The sequence below is a fragment of the Pagrus pagrus genome (genome assembly GCF_965226575.1).
Source record: "Pagrus pagrus genome assembly, chromosome: 3".
In the NCBI taxonomy this organism is placed as follows: Eukaryota; Metazoa; Chordata; class Actinopteri; order Spariformes; family Sparidae; genus Pagrus; species Pagrus pagrus.
In genome coordinates this window covers 8517735-8536137 of record NC_140187.1, presented here as the reverse complement: position 1 = coordinate 8536137, position 18403 = coordinate 8517735, and the positions used below count along the sequence as shown (strand labels likewise).

The following is an 18403-nucleotide window of genomic DNA, read 5'->3' as shown; positions in this document are numbered from 1 at the left end:
CCCCTCCTGCTTTCTTGCTCTTTCAACGGAGGTAAAGGAAAATCACGTCATCATATTTATTGATAAATTATAAAAAGGCAAACTCCATGTAAAGAAGGGCAGGCAGGAACCGCAGCAGCTCGGCAATGCAGCCGCCACGCACTGAACAAGAAGCCAGTAGCATATGCGCAAAGCTTTTAACTTGGCAGCTACACTCAAGATTTTGGCTTTCAAAAAGGTGTAAATAACAGCTCTTCAAATCAATTTGGGATCTCGGGGCTTCCGGAGACTTAGTTATGCTGGAGGAGCTGTATGGAGCCTTTTTTTTTCCTTCATGTTTTTAAACAAGTCCATAGCTGCTTTAGTTGTTCAGGAGAATGCTGCAACGTCGTTTTGCTGTTCAGCTCCAGAAATGGTTGGTGGACTACGAAGCTTTCCATCGGCATGAGGGTGAGTAGATAATGACTGAATATTCATTTTTGATTAACTTATCCTTTAACAATGCATAAAATACTGATTATTTAGAGACAGCCAAATTATATTTACAGTCTACTTAAAGCCAAGGTTACGGATGGTGGTTATGGTCACTGGTTTGTCTCTTCTATTGGCCATAACAAGGCACTGAACATCAATCATGTAAGTAGTTGGATAATTTGGGATTTTCAAGAGACAGTGGCTTGTCAGGACAAAAAGTTTTTCTCTCATTTTATGCTGGAAATCAAAGTACACAATGACCCAGTCACAGTCAAGTTGAATCCAAGCTCTTAATCCAGTCTGTGCCCCATCAGCCAGCCTCTCCTTCTCCTGATCCACAGTGAATTAACTCCCCAGCATCTCATGTGAACACCTGTCCCTCATGGCCTGCTGCTATGGCAACCCACGTTAATTTTTTCAGGCAGCATGCAACCAGATTTTCAGCTTCCATCCTCCCTTTCATTTTATGTGAATCCATTACTGCAACAAAGCAAGACACAGTTGTGCACTGACACGCTCAGATAATCCCTACTCCCCCCTCCCTTACCCAGACACTCTCACACACAAGCACCCAAACATACACACACATCTGAATAGGCAGATAAAAACAACACTGTTTACTGCAGTGTATGTAAGATTTTCAGTCATGTATACACTCCTAACACATATAAATGCATATATTACATATAGTTTTAGGGTCATTCTCAAATAGACTATTTCTGGAAATGTGATGTCTTATCATCTGGACCTTCTTGAAAATGAGATAATGCAACTGAAGGGCTTATCCTGCAAACAAACTGGACTTAATTTGATTTAATCAGCTTGTACTTCTGGCATATTCACAACCATTCACACTCAAAAGGAAAAAAAACAGCTGCTGACTTTCAATTACACAGTAAGTGGTTTAGAAAGACTCTTGCGTGGCAGCGAGCTTTTCACAGCTTCTAATTCACAAAGCAGCTCGACGGTTCCAGACACAGGCCAACACACTGTCTTTAATACGGCTGGTTTCACCCCGACAGTGAGTGAATGGGTTTGTGATGCAGGCCCTGACATGTCACACTCACAGCCCAGAGAAAGCTAGTAAAAATGCCAAGTGTAAAAAAAACTCTTTCCTTATCTAATCTTACTATAAACACGAGACACATTTCTACTGTATACAGTGTATGACCGCTGCCTGTAGCCCAAAGTCTATTTTAAGGTTTGAACTGGACATCTGTTACCAAAAGGAAGCAGCAACAGCAGCTGGCAGGCAAATTGAAAGTTGAATTTATCTGCCCACAAAAAAGAAAACAAAAAAAGCTGTGGTATATTGAATGTCAGTGTCTATACAGAAATAACACGGAGGCTTTAAAAAAGGCAAACTGTTTACATTTAACATGCTTCCCGTAGACTGTCTGTCTGTGAAAACCTAGAGTAAGACTCTCCAAACATGCTAGCAACTTAGCATTTAGCTCAAAGCAGCATTGTGCCTACCATCAGCATGCTAACGTGCGCGCAATGACAACGCTAACATGATGACGTTTAGCTGGTATAATGCTTTCTATGTTTACCATCTTAGTTTAGTGTTACTATGTTAGCATTGCTAAGTAGCACAAAACACAAACGACAGCTGAGGCTTATGAGAATGTTGAACTAATTTTGCAGCCATTTGGTCATTAGACAAAATGAATTTTGGTCTAATTTGGTATATCATAAAAGTTAAAAGAGTCTGTCCTTGGGGCACCATGAATGTCTGTTTAAAAAATTCATTGCAATCCATCTAATATCGTTGAGATATTTCAGTCTGGATCAAAGGTATGGACCAACCGTCAAAGCACTGCTTAAAATATTTAAGCAATATTTAATATTAGGGGAGCAAAAGGTGGATATCTTGTCTCAAAGTGAAATTTCTGACTACAGATTTCTCGTTAAATTCTGTGTATTTTCTGGTTGATTAACAAATTGCTAGAATAACTGATCAATGAAGAGGTTAGAATATGTAGTCAAGTATTTAACCAAGCATTAAATGTTGTCTTTCAGTTTGTGAAGCTTGTCGAAACTTGATGCTGCAGACAAAGATGGTGAGTGCTCAGTAAGGGTGCACCTATTCATTTTACTTATTGAAGAATCTGGCAATTATTTTCCTTGTGGTAAGTTGTTTGGTCTATAAAATGTCAGAAAATGTTGAAGATTGTTTCCCAAAGCCCAAGTACATGTCCTTGTGTGTCTTGTTTTGTCGACAACACTATCATAGAGGAGTAAAGAAACCAGAAAACATTCCCATTTAAGAAGCTGGAATCAACATAGCTGGAATTCATTTAAAAATTGACAACTAATCAATTTCTCATTGCAGCTCTTGGTATTCATGTTTGATACGTGTTAGGGGTGCAACTAAGAATATTTTTTATTATTATATCAATTGATTATTCTATAAAATTAGTTTGTCTTTTACAATTTCAAAGTGATGTCTTTAAATCGCTTGTTTTGTTTGACCTACAGTCCAAAATAAAAGTATTCAGCTTACTATCAAACAAGCAGCAAATAAAAGCAAGTTTTCATTGCACAGACCAAACACTAAATGCTTTTATGAGAGAGTTTATTTCTCTGGGGGTCTGGGCCCTGATGCAAGCACTGCCAGGACCCATTTCACAGGTAAGAGAACTGGACCCTAACATTATTTGAACCTTTTCAGTCAGTGTGGTTGCAGACTCCACTTACCTGGAGCGATCAGGGGCTGAGTACTGACAGCTGTGACACTGCGGCTCATGTTTATAGCTCGGACTTCTGTGACTGCCGCGCTGTCCCCCTTCTTCCCTCCTTCAGAGGAAATGTCGGAGGAGCCAGCCTTCCCTCCTGTGGAGGCCTGCGTTAGTTGGCTGGGATTCTTGATCAGCGAGGCAGGCTGGATGGGCACGGGGCTCTGCTTCAGACTGAGAGCCTGCAGGGTCTGAGAGGAGGACGTGGTCGCCACCTGCTGGCCACGGATGGCCAGATTCTGGACCTGATTCTAAGAGAGGTGGAAAGATAGGAGATTACTGACACAATGAGATTCACAAAGTGGGTCAGAGCTGTGTTTATCACAAAATACAAAATTTTGCCTTGCCCAAGGCTTTCAATGGCAAACAAATGAATCATATTAAGATTATACTGTTAATATCAGGGCAGCAAAGTAAGAACAAATCATTTTTAACCATTGATTGCATTGGATATCCAGTGACTGGATTTCTCAAGGCTGTTAATGATTAAGAAAAGTTTTTTTTTATATTTGCCTTTAAGTAAGAATATCTTCCTGTAACCTACCTGTGAGGAAGCCTGTGTGGAGCTCTCTGACTGGACAGCTGTCACTGTGGCCGTTGGAGTGAAGATGAGCTGTGGGGACAGAGGAACAGCCCGGCCCAGGCTCCTGGCCACCTGCACCAGGTTACTTTGCTGGGCCTGGAAAAGCACATCACACACACAATCAGTTAGAAAATGCCTGTAGGATTATGTACTTCTGTCATCTCCAATAAAAAGGCAAAATAATGATAAAAGAATTACAAAAGTAAAGAGTACAGAAACACAGAAAATGATACTCACGAGAACCATCAAGCACACAAAAGATTATGTGAATTATTTCAAACTAAAAATGATCCTATTCATGTGTTTTTGACAGAATGTGCAACGAGTTTGATCCCATTTCTTCCCATGACATTTATCTTTTGAATCTCCATCTTTAAAAACAAAACACACTTATGCAACAGTAAGGTTGTGGATATAAACTGACATTCTTTTAAACTTCTAATTGGCAAATGTGTAGAAAAACAAGTAAGAGAGGACTATACCACACATAAAAGCCATGGCAATCCATACTGACAATTGTGTTTTACAGTCTGCCAGAAGCATCACACAAATCTGACAATGCTTTGTACTTGCTCATAATGAGGTGGCAGGAACAGTCTGTGTGCCAGCTGCACGACGGATGGCAAATTAAAACTGACATGTTGCCCACAACCAGCTGCACCAAAATAGACCAATAAAGAGTCTTGTCTGTTTGAAAACAACTTAAGAATACCTGTGACCTCCAAAAAATGTTTCCTGAGCATTCATGCACATTCAAGACATTCCCTTCTGTGTTTGCAATGAGCCCTCTGGGACCAGAGAGATTATTTTGACCACCTCCTCTGGTGGCAAGATGAGAATAAAGCACGCCATTTACTATGGCAGAGCAAGCACACACGCATAACGCATGCACCCAATCCCAAAACACACATTTAGAGCGTGCTTATTTATTCAAGCAGTACGTGTGAGAGGTTGCATTTATGCATATATGCACATTCGTGTAAATGTGCTAGTGGCTAGGCTCCTTGTGTCTACAGTCTCACCATCTGTGCACGCAGGTACATCTGTGCCTGGCTGGCTGTGAGAGTGGGGCTGGATGGGCTGCCCAGCAGAACAGCCTGCTGGGATATACTGGTGGGGGTGGAACTAATACTCTGGGCCCGGCTGATCAGCTGAGCCGCCGCTGGGGACGTGGTCAGGTTGATCTACGGGGAGAAGATTAACAGGATAATAAGGTTATATGCATTTTTTATGTAAATACTCTAAAATTTTACCCCCAAAAAAGAGAGAGAAGAAGTACAGAGCTTGTATGGCGCCTAGTTTCCCCAAAGCATCCTGGTGCTAGAATCAACTTAGTACCATGATAATCTAATGGACAAAGATAACTTAAACTCTAGAGGCTCTTGGGAGACAGACCAAACACTCAAAAATGCACTTACCGTAGCCTGAGTAGATCCTGTTTGCTGGGATGAAGTGCCGTTCTGTGAAGAGCTTTGCCGGCCAGCAGCGATACTGGCCTGTCTCGAAGCAAGAAAGAGAGAGAGGCAGAAGAGTGAGAGAAATTTAACATTTCCTAAAACATGTCCTGCAGGAGGTCAGCTATAACAGAATCATCTAAACACTGTGAGAATGATTCTTTCATGTGATGACCATTTGCTGACCTGCTGTACAGCAGCCAGGCTCTGAAGCTGAGCGGTGCTGAGGTTGTGCTGCTGCTGGAGGGCTGCAGTTTGCAGCATCAGATGCTGCTGCTGAGCGGCGTACATCTGCTGCAGGTACTGTGCTGCTGTGTTGGGCTGTCTGTGTAACGCCTGCTGGAATACCTGCACATACAAACAAACATTTTTACATAAATTAAATTTAGAGTACAAATTCACAGAAATTCAGAGCTTCAGTAACGTTGATGAACAACCACAGATCTGTCCTCAATCCTGCATAAAACATCAATACAGCTATACATTCCTCTCCTGCATTATCAAAACATACCTGCTTCACTGCCACACTAAAAAAAGATGTCAGAGTACCGTGCACAACACTACTTGACTCTTCCTATTGCAATGCTGTCTTCAAAACATCCAACAGTAGAAGATATGCTGCTGGCACCACAAACCTCACTCCTCATATAAGAAGGCAAAATGTGAGCTCACATTAAAGTTACAGAGAGGAGCAGTGAACACAGTAAGTAACACTAGCAGCTCTTACACGCATATGTACTGGGAATACAAGGATGTGAGGCTATTTTTGGGTGAGGTCTGTGCTGCTCTTAAATGTACTGGAAGTTGCTGCACCATGCTCTCCCACTGTTCTGCTCTTAAATGACACCTCACCACTGGAGGGGGGTCACCACTCAGTTTTGAGTTTGTGTTTGTTTTGCTATTTTTACTGTGTTTTGTTAGAATGTATTTGGAGCAAAGATATCAATAAATAAACTAGAGACCATTTTGTGTTTGGATCACACCAGCTGCAATGTTGGTCACCATGTTGACATTGCGACCCATGACTACACATTAGTACTCAGTACACATGTGTCAGATCTAACCCATCTTTAAACTCAGCCTTTATTTTCATCCCAACCACACATCTGTAATATTTTCTGACAGTTGTCGAGCTGTCGAGCTGACAAAGATCTGTCCACAGACCGACAGTAATATAAAAACCTGGCAAAATACTCAAAACTGCTTCGTAGTGAAAAAAGGTGTCTCCAGGAACACATTTTGTTGATCACAAGAAAATAAGTGACACTAGCAGCTGATGCTTCTGCTTAAAAGCCCCAACTCGTTAAAAACTGTTACTGAAGCACAGTGTTTTGTTTGCGCCCATACAGCATTACTGAAAACACTAATTTCAGAAGGATGGCACTGATCCAGGAACTGAGCGAGATAATATCCAGACTGCAGAATTTTAGAGGCAAAGTCATCTTCATCAGGGTTAGTGTATGACTGCCTGTGTTCGCTATAATTTGTGGCAGGAGACACATTTTTTTTGGATATTTCTGATTTATATGAAATGCAAATTGAAGGGGACATTTATTTATTTTAATGTATTTTATTTATTATTCAATTTAATAACATAACAAGTAACACAATTGAATCCTAATCACAGCTGATTGAAATGGGCTTCGTATCATTACAAAATTAAACCGGATCATGTTTGTAATAGTTCATCGACTGTTAATCTACATAAGCACCTAATCCTCTTTGAAAATGTTTAAAATCTGTCATCGTTGCGAGCAGACATAAATAAAACCAGTCCCTCAATCACTGCCTGCAATAAAAGTCAACAATTCCTTGACCCAATTATCACAGAGCTACACCTCCAAGCCATTTAAAACAACTCTCCTCACCCTTCACCTCTGAAAGTGCCCTCTGCCTTGTTGCCAGGTAACCAGAGAGGATGTTGACCTGTGGTCCGTGGTGTCACAGAACCATCCGGACCCAGACCTCTTGGAATGAGGGTAAAATTAGCAGAGACGCACTGCAAACATGCATTCAGCTCTCATTGACCCTAAATGACCAGCGGCCCTTTAAGCCTGGAGACAATACCGTTTGACTATTAACTGTCAGGAGGCTCAGTTGAAGAAAAGAGGAGCTGAATGTAACAAAAACCCTGCTGTCAAAGCATCAGCGCTCAAGGTTGCGTGGACCTTATTCACGGAGAGGTTAAGCCTGTGTAGAGGCTTATCCCCGGGTCAAAGGGTCAAGAGCACTAAAGCACAGAAAGCATTCCTTCCTTCAAATCAGACACACCCTGTGTATTGACCATTTATTTGAGGTTCCTCCATCGGTATTTAGCTCAGGAAGATGAACGCCTCTTATTTCACTCATTTACTTAGCAAATGAATCATCAAGCACAAGTTTAAGAGCAAATCCGAGGCCCGTATGTTGCTTTATTCACACCAACAGAGGGCAGCAGAGAAACATAAAGTAACTGAACTTCTGAACATGAAGATTATGCATGTGGTTTAAGTGTGCCTGCATGTCACACACACACACACACACACAATACCCCAGCTTCATATCAAGCCGACTCACCTGCACTGTTTGTCGGTCAGGTATCCCACTGTAAACAGATATCTGAGGCACTGCCTGTCTTCCTGTTGTTGTGCTACTCGTAGTACTGCTAGTGTTACTACCACCACTGCTGCTGCTGCTACTATGACCAGTGCTAGTAGAAGTGGTAGCAGTAGTAGTAGTAGCATTAGAGGTACTACTACTGCTGCTGGCAGCTGTGGTGCTGGAGGTGGAGGAGGTGGCCGTGGTGGTCCCGGTACTGTTGGCCGTGGAGGCAGGGGCCCCCGGCTCGCTCTCCATGGTGCCCTCTGCTCTTCTCACCTTTGACCCGCGGCTCCTCTGAATGGCTCTCCTGTGCCTGAAGAGGGAAGAAGAAGGAGAGCACATGAGAAAAAAAGGGCACACTATTCCCCTTCTTTATCCCAAACCACAGAAAATAAAAAGGTTTCTCTCAAGATGGGGAAACTACAACAGACAAGGAAAGAAACATCTGTAGGAGAAGCAAAATAGTCCTGTACAGCTCAACTTCAAGGAAATGTGAGTCCAGCAACACATCAATTAATTTGATGTGACAATGAAATCATAAGGGAAGAGGAAGCGAGTGCGAGTATGTCAGAGATAAAACATTTAATGGACTGCAACTGAAGATTATTTTCATTATCAATGAATCTGCTGATTGTCTGTTTTGTCCAACAAAACATGTTCAGTTTAATATCATAAGTGTTTTGCATTTTTGTTTGAAAAATGACTAAAACGACCATTGATTCAAATTCAAGTTCAGCCGTTTTTTCCAGGCTCAGAAATCAGTCTGACCTACCAAACAAAACTTCCATTTCTGTTGGAAAGTCTGCTTAATTGCTCTGAGTTTCTATTATGCTTCGTGGTGCCTCAAACAACATTGTGCTGCCAGGAGACTGCAAAAGAGTTGTTGCTCCTGAGACTGTAGCAAGAAACCAGGTGCTACCCAGGTGGAGTTCAAGGCTGAAACGATGATTCTCTCCCAGTTGTGTCCTTCCACACTGCCACACAACCATGAGTTGATCTGAAGGAGGTGAAATCTGTGTGCTTTGTACCATAACTGCCATCTACATTTTGTTGTTGTTGGGTCATGTAATAGTATGGCAATCTCCTTGTTTAGTTGTTTAAGAGACAGAAGCATTTTGTCTTTCTGTTCCAAGATTGGACTCATTGCTTTTCTTGTGTTTTAAGTGACTTTATCAATGTATTTTATGGGTATTCAAGCATTTAATAAATGCTACCACATCGAAATTACACTTAAATTTCTCGGAAATCACTGCAAGTCCTGAAATGTACGTCAGAATAGTGTCTGCAAATGGACTCATTGCTGTAAATGTGGAAAGTTCTGCATTACACAAATCTGCAGTAGGACTTGAGCATCAGCTGGGAAAATGACTGATTCTTTTGAAGTCTGTTTATTCTGCATACACAGAAATATTATCATCTAAATTCATGAGCCTATTCAAATAAACTACCCCTGCACTGTTCTGAGAACACAGGCGGAACAAAAACATAATACAAATGTGTCTGACTTCATTCTCTCAAAAACAAAAAGTGAGGCATGGCAGAACAAAGCTGGTTAGAGAGGCATATGAAAATGCTATTCATAAAGCTAATGAAATCCACTGAGTTTGGCATAAAAGAGGCACAGTGTCTGGCTAACAACCCTAAATTACATCTTACATACCGGAGTGTTTCATATAAACAAGAAAACTCGCATTTGGTGAAAGTTAATTGGGAAGGCAGCAGAGGCTGTTCTAAATAGACTGAAACTCGCATCAAAACGCCCCACACTGTGATACAAACACATCAATGAATTTAACATGAGAATCAGCCTAATTTTTGCCCAAACTCTGCTCAGTCTTCTTCTTAAAAACGATCGGCTAGTGGATAACTACTGTGTCAAAAGCAATGTTAATGTGACATACAGCATCTCAGACCTTTGACTCAATTTCTTCTCGTCCGTCATGAGCACGGAAGAGAAAAGAACGAATGATTAAGCCTCCTTCAGTAAAAGCCTTTTTAACGTTGGTCCCCTGGTGCTCTACCATCCATTAGCACAGGCAGAGAAGGTTCAAGGCTCTCCAGGCAGATGAGATGGAGGGGGCCCTCAGCATGACAGGCGATAAGATGAGGGGAGCAGAGACAGGATGCTTCCTCTGTGATGTTTTGTTGAAAGAACACGAAGAAAGTTCAGAAGTTTCTGACGAAGCAGAGCTCTAATAGAAGGAGACCATCGAGACTTTGAGAAGCTAGTTGTGTAGAGGAGGGGCTGGGATTCAAACGGCATGACAGCTGATGTAACGGAGCTGAAAAGAGAGGCCAACATGGGAAGGATGGAATTTCTAGCCTTGGGGTTAGAGGTGTGTGCATTAAGTTATAGAGGGGGAGTGGGCTGGAAGGGAACAAGAACGAGCTCGGGGTGAAGGGCCGAGTGAGCAGGTTGAGGGTTTCAAACAGCTTGGAGTGTGATGGAAGTAATTAAATAAGAAGCGAAGCTGCTGCCATGCCGCAATTGTTAAGCTATTTCCTCCTCCTCCTCATTATTCTTTTGAACGGATTAGGGGCCAAAGCACAGCTCTATAGCCCACTTACGCTACAAAGCAGACTTGGAAACAAACTGCAATCTGACTAAACCATATGCTGCTCCTTGAAATGGCAAAAGCAGAACTGCCATAAATATCTGAGTAAACAAATCAGTCACTGAATGAGAAAAGGATGGAAAAAGGACTCCATGTGCTTTAAATTACAACTTGAGATGCTATGAATAAAGCTTAATAAGAGCTGGGTTATATGGCCTTAAAATAATATTTTAGGCGATAAACAGTTTATTTTGTCATTTTTAAATCTTCTCTTGTTGCACTTTATAAATGCCAGGACAGGGCGACAAAGTCAAATATCAGGATATGTTTGACCAAATACCTCAAAATTGCGACAATTCTATCAATGACTTTTGGTACTTGGACAAAATATTAGTACAATAAGATTTTTGATACATAATCATCAGTAATGTGGATATAATGGCAAAGTTGGTAAAGGCATTTATTAGTCGAACAGCCTTGTAAATTCAAAAAATTACATCACTTGACTGTAATGCAGCCTTCAAAACCAGGAAAAGACGACAGTTAATGTATAACGATTTCCAAAACCTAAGAAAATACCTAATTTCATATCACAACAATGATATAATATTGATAAATTGCCCAGTGCTAGCACATCGTTTATATTTCAGTTAAAATGCATTGACATGCACAACAGAACAAAACTTGCCAACACTATTCTCTACGCAGGAATGTCTGGGGTCATTAAATTATATGAGAGCAATCTAAATAAAAAATGAAAACCAAACCAAGCCAGAAAATCCCTGAAAAGGGGGACTGACAGACATTATTCAATTTAGCAAAAATATAAGAATTGTAACCGCTTCAAAACAAAGGAACCACACATTTGCATTCTGCAGTGCTTGTGGTGAATTTCAAATTTCATCTCTACATAATTGTGGCTGTGAAAAAGCTGAAATTTTGTCAGGCAGAGTGGCTTTCTGGTTGTAAACAAAGCACAGCCGCTGCCAAAGCCTTGCCTGCCTGTATGCAGTCATTAGCCTACATCCCAGTCTCCTTCACCTCATGTGTGGAGAGGGGAGGGAATCCCCTCTGGTAATGATGCCTTCAGACCCTGTCTTTCTGAGAGGAGTCACCCATCCATCAGTGAAGGGGGTGCGAATGGGATCACCCCCCCACTCAAATCCTTAACCCCACTTCCACATCTACAAGCTTTGATTTGATTTGGAGAAAAACGTGGTACCCATGAAAAGTGGTGGAGCCAGTGTGTTTGAGAGCACATCAAAGCAGCGCCAGCAGCCCGTAATACATCGCAAAGAGCTGGTCAACACCATAACAACACAATGTCAACTATTTGCGCGCCTCAAAAGAGATCATATTGATCTACTCAGCTGGCATTACAAGACCGCAAGACCCGACCGTCAGATTTTTGTCTAGAGGATTTGCATAGCCCGCAGGAAGATGAGAGCTGTTAAGAGACTGTCAGACAGACTGGCTGTCTCTACAGAGCTTAGATCACTGAGAGAGAGTGCTGGAGCCTCCATCAGTGTCTGTCCGTTAGTCTGCACATAGGAAAACTCTGATGACCCACATTAAAAAAAAACACCACAAGAACACACGTGTCAGCTGCACAAATCGATTGATGTGTGATAATGGCTGTAAGAGCCCACAGAGAGATGTATGTTAGTGTGTATGTTTGTGTATGTTTGTGTGTGTGTGTGTGGAGGGGTACTCTGCTGCTGAGACAAAGCCCCCTAACCCTGATGCTCCTACCTCCTCCGGCCCCCCCAACGCGATGCAGGGGTATGATGCCCCATCCCCCGGGAGCGTGCTGTCCTCCTGCAGGATGTTGCTCTTCTTTGTCTGCCTCACTGAGTGGCTGGCTGGTTGGCTGACTGACTGAATGAGTGAGCGTGTGCGAGCGTGTTTCTGTGCTATATCCAAACCCCCAGCCCCTCTTGTCTACCCCCAACTCAAAGCGAGCTTGTCGTCCCAGCATCAACACCCCACTCCACCAACCAGGCCGCGGCCTGCCTCCTGATTATGTGGTATCCTAGCGACAGCCAACGGGGTGCCTATGGAATCCCCGTGCAGAGCGGCGTGCTGATTGGACAACAGGATCCCCTCTAATGAAGATGATGGTAATGATTTTACTCCGTCTCTCCCCTCCCCCTCTGCCGCTGCCTGAATACTGAATTTTTTTAAGGATGCATAGACCCTCCAAAATAAGGTGGGCTGTAATCATCACCTAAATTATTTTTTTTTGTGTAAAAAAGTCAAATCTAAGGTAGTGAGGGGTGATTTATTAAAATGACAGCTCAGACATATCTCTTTAGTCTAAGTCCGGACAGCTGAAAATTGAAGGCTACATTTCAATTTCAGTGCCTCAAATTTAAAGACAGCACCATTTTCACCAATAACTGGCAGCTCTGAGTGGCCCAATTTTGTATCATGACATTCAGCTAAGGACCATGTGCCCAGACTGAACATCTAACCCATTATCTTACTTGCAAGACAGTATCATCATCAATTTTGTGACACTGAGGTTAGAGAGAAAAAAACAATAAAAAGGAATTGTGATCCATCAAGACACCTATTACCCAGTGACTGCCTGTTATGAGATGCCCTGGTAGATTAAATCTTTACCACAATTTGCTCTAATCCTGCTAAAAGTGCACCATTAAAAAGCCCCAACTCAACTAATTGCATAAATCAGAATTTGAGGGGCTAGCAAAGTCGCAGCAGGAAAGCGTCAAACCACCTATTTATAACAGTTATGGAAATTACATGCAAAACAATAGGATTAGAAAATTGCGATCTCATCATAAAAGTGAAATGGGATAGGTTTGCAGTTGAATTCAAACCTCTCTTTAATGACAACAGGATTAATTTATGTGGAATAGGGAAGATAAAACCAGAGGATAATGGCATGCTTACGGTCTGCCCCACCACATTAACACGCCACCCGACTGTCTGGCTGTATGAAATGTTGCCATTTGAATCGTTTGCTGGCGCAATGTGGTATTGATTGGGGCCAACCATGCGTGAACCTCATTGATTATTATCTTCACATTAGCATATAGATTAGCTGGTGAAGGAGCCAGAAACGCAAGCCTCGAGTCTCACACTTGGCTAACAGAGCTGTGCAGCAGATGGGGGTCAAAACAGGAAAAGGAACGGGGTGGCTTAGTTTAATATGAGCTCCTTGATGATGGACCTCAACATCTGAAAACCAAGGCCGCTGAACTGCCATGAGATACTAGAATAAACAGAGAGCAGTCGCACAGAAGTGAGGCATAAGGGGTGGTCCAGCGAGGGGCTTAAAAACAAATAAACCCCGCCTTTTGTTTAAAGGGCATTCAAGCTCATTATCAATGACAAAAAGTGTTGATGCCTAACAAGCTCTTTTGGGGAGAGATATAAAAATAAATGATCTAGGCACCATATGAGCCCTGCTTTTAGATTCCTACATCAAAGACACTGCCAGCCAACGTACTAAAAAGTTTGCATAAAAATATACCAACTCCGTACTCATTAAGATTCATCTGAAAAGTTTAAAATAAACCAGAATTATTTTAATTGACATATGAGTCACTCAAGAACATATTGTACAGAACTAAAATGTTTTTTTTTCCCTTTAAGGGACTGAATATATTCATTGGATGCATATGGACTGTTTTCAATTATTTTTTGGTGAGGAATGCCTATTTATATCACGCAGGAGAAATGGAGCATCTGCCTGCCAGACTGTGTGTTTAAGATGGTTGAAATGTTTTAAGCACTACAGTACTTCATTATGATGCTGCTTTAACCCACATTTTACCTTTAATGAAAAAAATGCAGATCTGCGATTTGAATACTGCATTTGGCCATACTTTGATTTTAATGATATTTTAATAAATTGTTCAGCCCTTCTATTTATAAAAGTACATACACATACAGTTTCATGCAATTTTTTAAAAGTTAATTTATATTTTGCTACTTGTATATTTTATCTTTATAAACCCGTTTTATTCAATCCCTCTAAAGTGTGGTATTTCTATTCTAAAAAGGAGCTACTATGAACAAACCAATTTCCCCTCAGGGATCAACAACCTATTTCTGATTCTGACAGCCCGTGAAGGAGGCTGTCATTTCTGCAATGTATGAATTAACCCGGTTTAAAAAAATATATGAATAGATTTTCCAGTTCAAATCGATCTGCAGTTGAATGATCCAACATCTATTAAGAAAATCTTGAAATAGATCTTTCAGTATAAACCTTGGATCCTGTAGATGCGTGTCAGGGTCTGAAATTAACAGCTGCCAAGCACCAAGTCCAGGTAAATTTTCTGTTTGGCAAGTAAATCTCTAAAGACACTTGAAAAATCTATACTCAAATGTCAAAAAAATGTGTTTAAAACAGGAAAGTTTCTATTTTTTTTCTCATTTTTCTTTGTTGAAAGACATTATCCTACATTGGCATTACTTTATTGTTCTTTCACTACAGTACATTTAATAATTGGATGCTTAAATCATAACAATATCCAATTCATTTCTCCATAAGCAGATTTTAACCACACATCTCTGGAACCATTGAATTCAATTCTTTATGTAAACATTAATATTTTTAATGCACCAGGTTAGTGGGTTAACATTACTTTTCTTAGAATACCTTTCATTTCCAAGTTAAGTTAGTATTGCAACTGAAATATCCCTAAGTGAATCGCCATTGAATTGAATCGATTCGGCAAAACGCATGCAAAAATAACTGTGCCCATTCAATACCAAAACAATTACACAATGGACACAAAATTTGAATTAATAGACAGTAATTGGTCCTAGCCCCTCAAATGTGAGGAGTTGCCATTTTTCTATACTTTATGCCATTTTAAATTGAATATATTTGAATTTTTAACTGTTTCTGGGCAAAACAAGCAACTCAAAGACAAGATTTTTTAAATTGACAATATAATTGTCAGACTGCAGGCCTGAAAGAATCATTATTATCTTAAGTTCATTGTAGAAATCATGCTGAGCTACCCAAATCTAAATCTGACCAATGAATCTTAACAGTACAAATCAGCTTTCACATCTTGTGCTCTACAAAAGCAGCATTTCCTTGGTGATGCTGGGGTCATCCCCTGAGGGTAAGAACGGCTGATGGGTCTTGTCCAAACAGAGTAAGCAGGGCACTGCCTTTGTTAGGGTATGTAAGACAGAGATACCCTCTGATCCCGAGGCAAGATTGGTCGGGTAGCCGTAATTGAGCCATCTGACTCAGACGGACCTTGCTTCCACAGCTGAGTAGACCAGCACAAAGCGACCCTGGCTGCTTTCCAGGTTAAGTGTGCTGAGCGTGTGTGAGCCATACCAGCACACAGACTCATGCTGTGAAGATGCAAAACACTTTCCCTCGCCTCTCCCCAGCCGACTGTGGTCTTTTTCTGCTCAGCGTTGTTTAGTAAAGCCCGAACATGTAACGTGCAGATTGCTCAACAAGATGCTAAAATGAGTTTGGTTATTGACTCTCAAAATAAACATGGGAGAAGTAGACAGAGAAGCACACAGTGACAGACTGAGAGGGGGCAGCAGAATGACAGATAAATTAAAGATTCTCCCTCTGATCTATAAATACCACAGTGAAATAGTTCTGGCAAAGCCTACAGATTAGCAAGGCGCTTCAATCCAGCCTCTTCTATCAAAGCAGTCTCCGAGGCATCACTCTGAGGATTCGATCACACCAAGAGTAAAAAAAAAATAGGTCAGGTATGAGCCGAGATGAGCAGCCGCACAGAAAAATGTAGTGCCTTACTGCTTTCATCAGAAACAAGTGCTTTAAATTTCTATCAACGCCGGCAGTGGACCAGCCAGACATCAAAAAGTTAATATAATCCAGAAGGATAACAGAGAAGCCTCTGGGTCACTGGAGACCCATGACTTTCAAGCAGCTTAGAGAAACTAATTGTGAGATCTGCAAGGATGTATTTCTTTATTACCTTTTTATGGACTAGATGACTGTGCCCAGCATGACATAGTCTTGCTATTTAATGGGGATAAAATGGAGCCACTTAAATTCTCTCTTTTCCCCCTGATGAAAGGCTTTCTTCTCATTTGCACAAATATTATTTCTATGACACATCCTGATAGTGGGATCCTGATCCTGACCTCACTGCTGAGACTGTTACATCACATTAAAGCAGATGCAAAGGTCAATCTCATAATCTGTAAATTTATTCCCAGAGAAGCATACAAAGGCCAGAGTGGTCTTTGACCTGATGTGACATTTTGTAGGATGTGTTGTGTTCTTCGTTTTATCGCAATAACTAAAGCCTTTGAAATAATTAAAGATCTTTGACTGACACTAATAAGTGGATGGTCCTTTATGCAGATCAAGATATTCTCTAATTTAATATAATCACGCTATGAGGGTCGGGCGGAGCGGGGGAGCATAGCTGCTGCTCAGAGCCAGCCAGCTCTAAGAGAATAAAGACCTGGAGTCACATTGGTTTCTACTCTGATTTGGGGCTCAGAGATTATGTTTTAACTTTTGTGATTAAGTAATGGCTTTATCTTCACTCTTGTTTATGAAACCTGACTGCAGCAGCGACCCACGGAGCTGACCTCCGTTGTCAGGTATTTTATGTACTGTAATGTTTACTGGAGGGGAAATTAATTTTACTACATCAACATAATGTTACAGCGGGGAAAGGGGAAAAAGAAGAGAGAGAATCGGAGTCTTTGGTGAGTGCTGTGTTTAGTGAGTGGTTGACCTGAATTCAAAACACAGACAGATGTTTTAGTTTTATTCACATTACGTCTAATCTCATTTGCAGACTTCTTTCCTCACTCTCCCGGAAATTATACCGACAAGGGACCAAATGAAATGCGCTCTCACCTTAAGTAAACTTACAGATTTCTCTGGGTTTGAACATTGCTGGAAACATTTGGGATAATGTAGGTACAAAATTCAACAAAATATAGCAAAGGTCTAGTCATTTTTAGATACTCTAATGCAGAAATTTTATATATCATCTTAAAACTGCTTCACTTTACTGCTTTATTTGTACTGTTGAATATAAACACAACAGTTTTGAAAGGGCCTGCAATCACTTGATGGGTTGAGCACAATTACTTCATCATAAGAGTAGAAAACATGACATTTGTTCAAGTAAAATATTTCCAAACGTCTCTGTTCTTGCATCTTCCCTGCAGATGGATCTTTGAAAAGCATCTCTGTATCATGCTGACTGTCAGTTGGTTTACTGACATCAAGCTTTTTATGCAACAAAGGGCAATTCTGCTCCCTTCAGTCATCACAATTGGTGCACAGTTGGCTGTTGACTTCAACCATTGAAATCAGGCAGTTAAGTGTCACATTTAAACATAAATAGATTGTCTAAAAAAGTGAACACACTTTTGTACGGAAGCGTATTGCATTCACTTGAGTAATTTATTTTTTGGTCTGTTTTTCTGAGTAAATTTTTTTTTTTTGGTCTGTTTTTCTGAGAATTTTTTTTTTGGTCTGTTTTTCTGAGTAATTTTTTTTTGGTTTGTTTCTTTTTTCTGTTTTGCTGACTAATTATTTTTCCTGTTTTTCAGAGTAATTTATTTTCTGTTTTTCGTGGTAATTTTTTTCTGTTTTTCGGAGTAATTTTTTTTCCCTGAATTATCGCGATACTTCGAACTCCCGCGAGAACCTCCAAACTGCCATATCTGTCCAACTGATCTGGAGTAATGTACTATGTACATTACTATGTACTATGTATATGTCTATACATTTCTAGCAGATCTGAATGGGCTTTCCTTCTGAACAACCGCAAAAGTCCTCATTCAGGGGGGGCGACCCCAATTCCGACGGACCGCCATTCCGACCAGGTTATGGTTAAGGTTAGGGTTTCAGGTTCGGAATGGCGATCTTTTTTCAAAAAAGGGCCGGCATTCCGAAACATGAAAGTGAACGTTCGGAATGGCGACTTGTCACCATCCTCAGGTGCCTGTATAAAGTTGACAAACTAATGGTAATACCATCTATATGATTTAAAGACAGGACTATCTCCCAGTGTCTAAAACCCAGACCAA

At 40.9% G+C, this 18403-nt stretch overlaps 1 protein-coding gene across 1 annotated transcript in view; it reads right to left on the bottom strand.

Annotated features, from left to right (window-relative positions):
* Positions 1–18403, bottom strand: part of phc2b (polyhomeotic homolog 2b) — a 38583-nt gene that overhangs the window by 17458 nt on the left and 2722 nt on the right. Inside the window, exons 2-7 of the mRNA XM_084349995.1 lie at positions 7785–8121; positions 5415–5576; positions 5193–5270; positions 4797–4958; positions 3736–3870; positions 3154–3442 (exon numbers count right to left, since the gene is read on the bottom strand). Of these exons, the coding sequence (XP_084206121.1) occupies positions 3154–3442; positions 3736–3870; positions 4797–4958; positions 5193–5270; positions 5415–5576; positions 7785–8063 (1105 nt within the window). The 5' untranslated portion in view covers positions 8064–8121. The remainder of the gene's footprint in view (positions 1–3153; positions 3443–3735; positions 3871–4796; positions 4959–5192; positions 5271–5414; positions 5577–7784; positions 8122–18403) is intronic.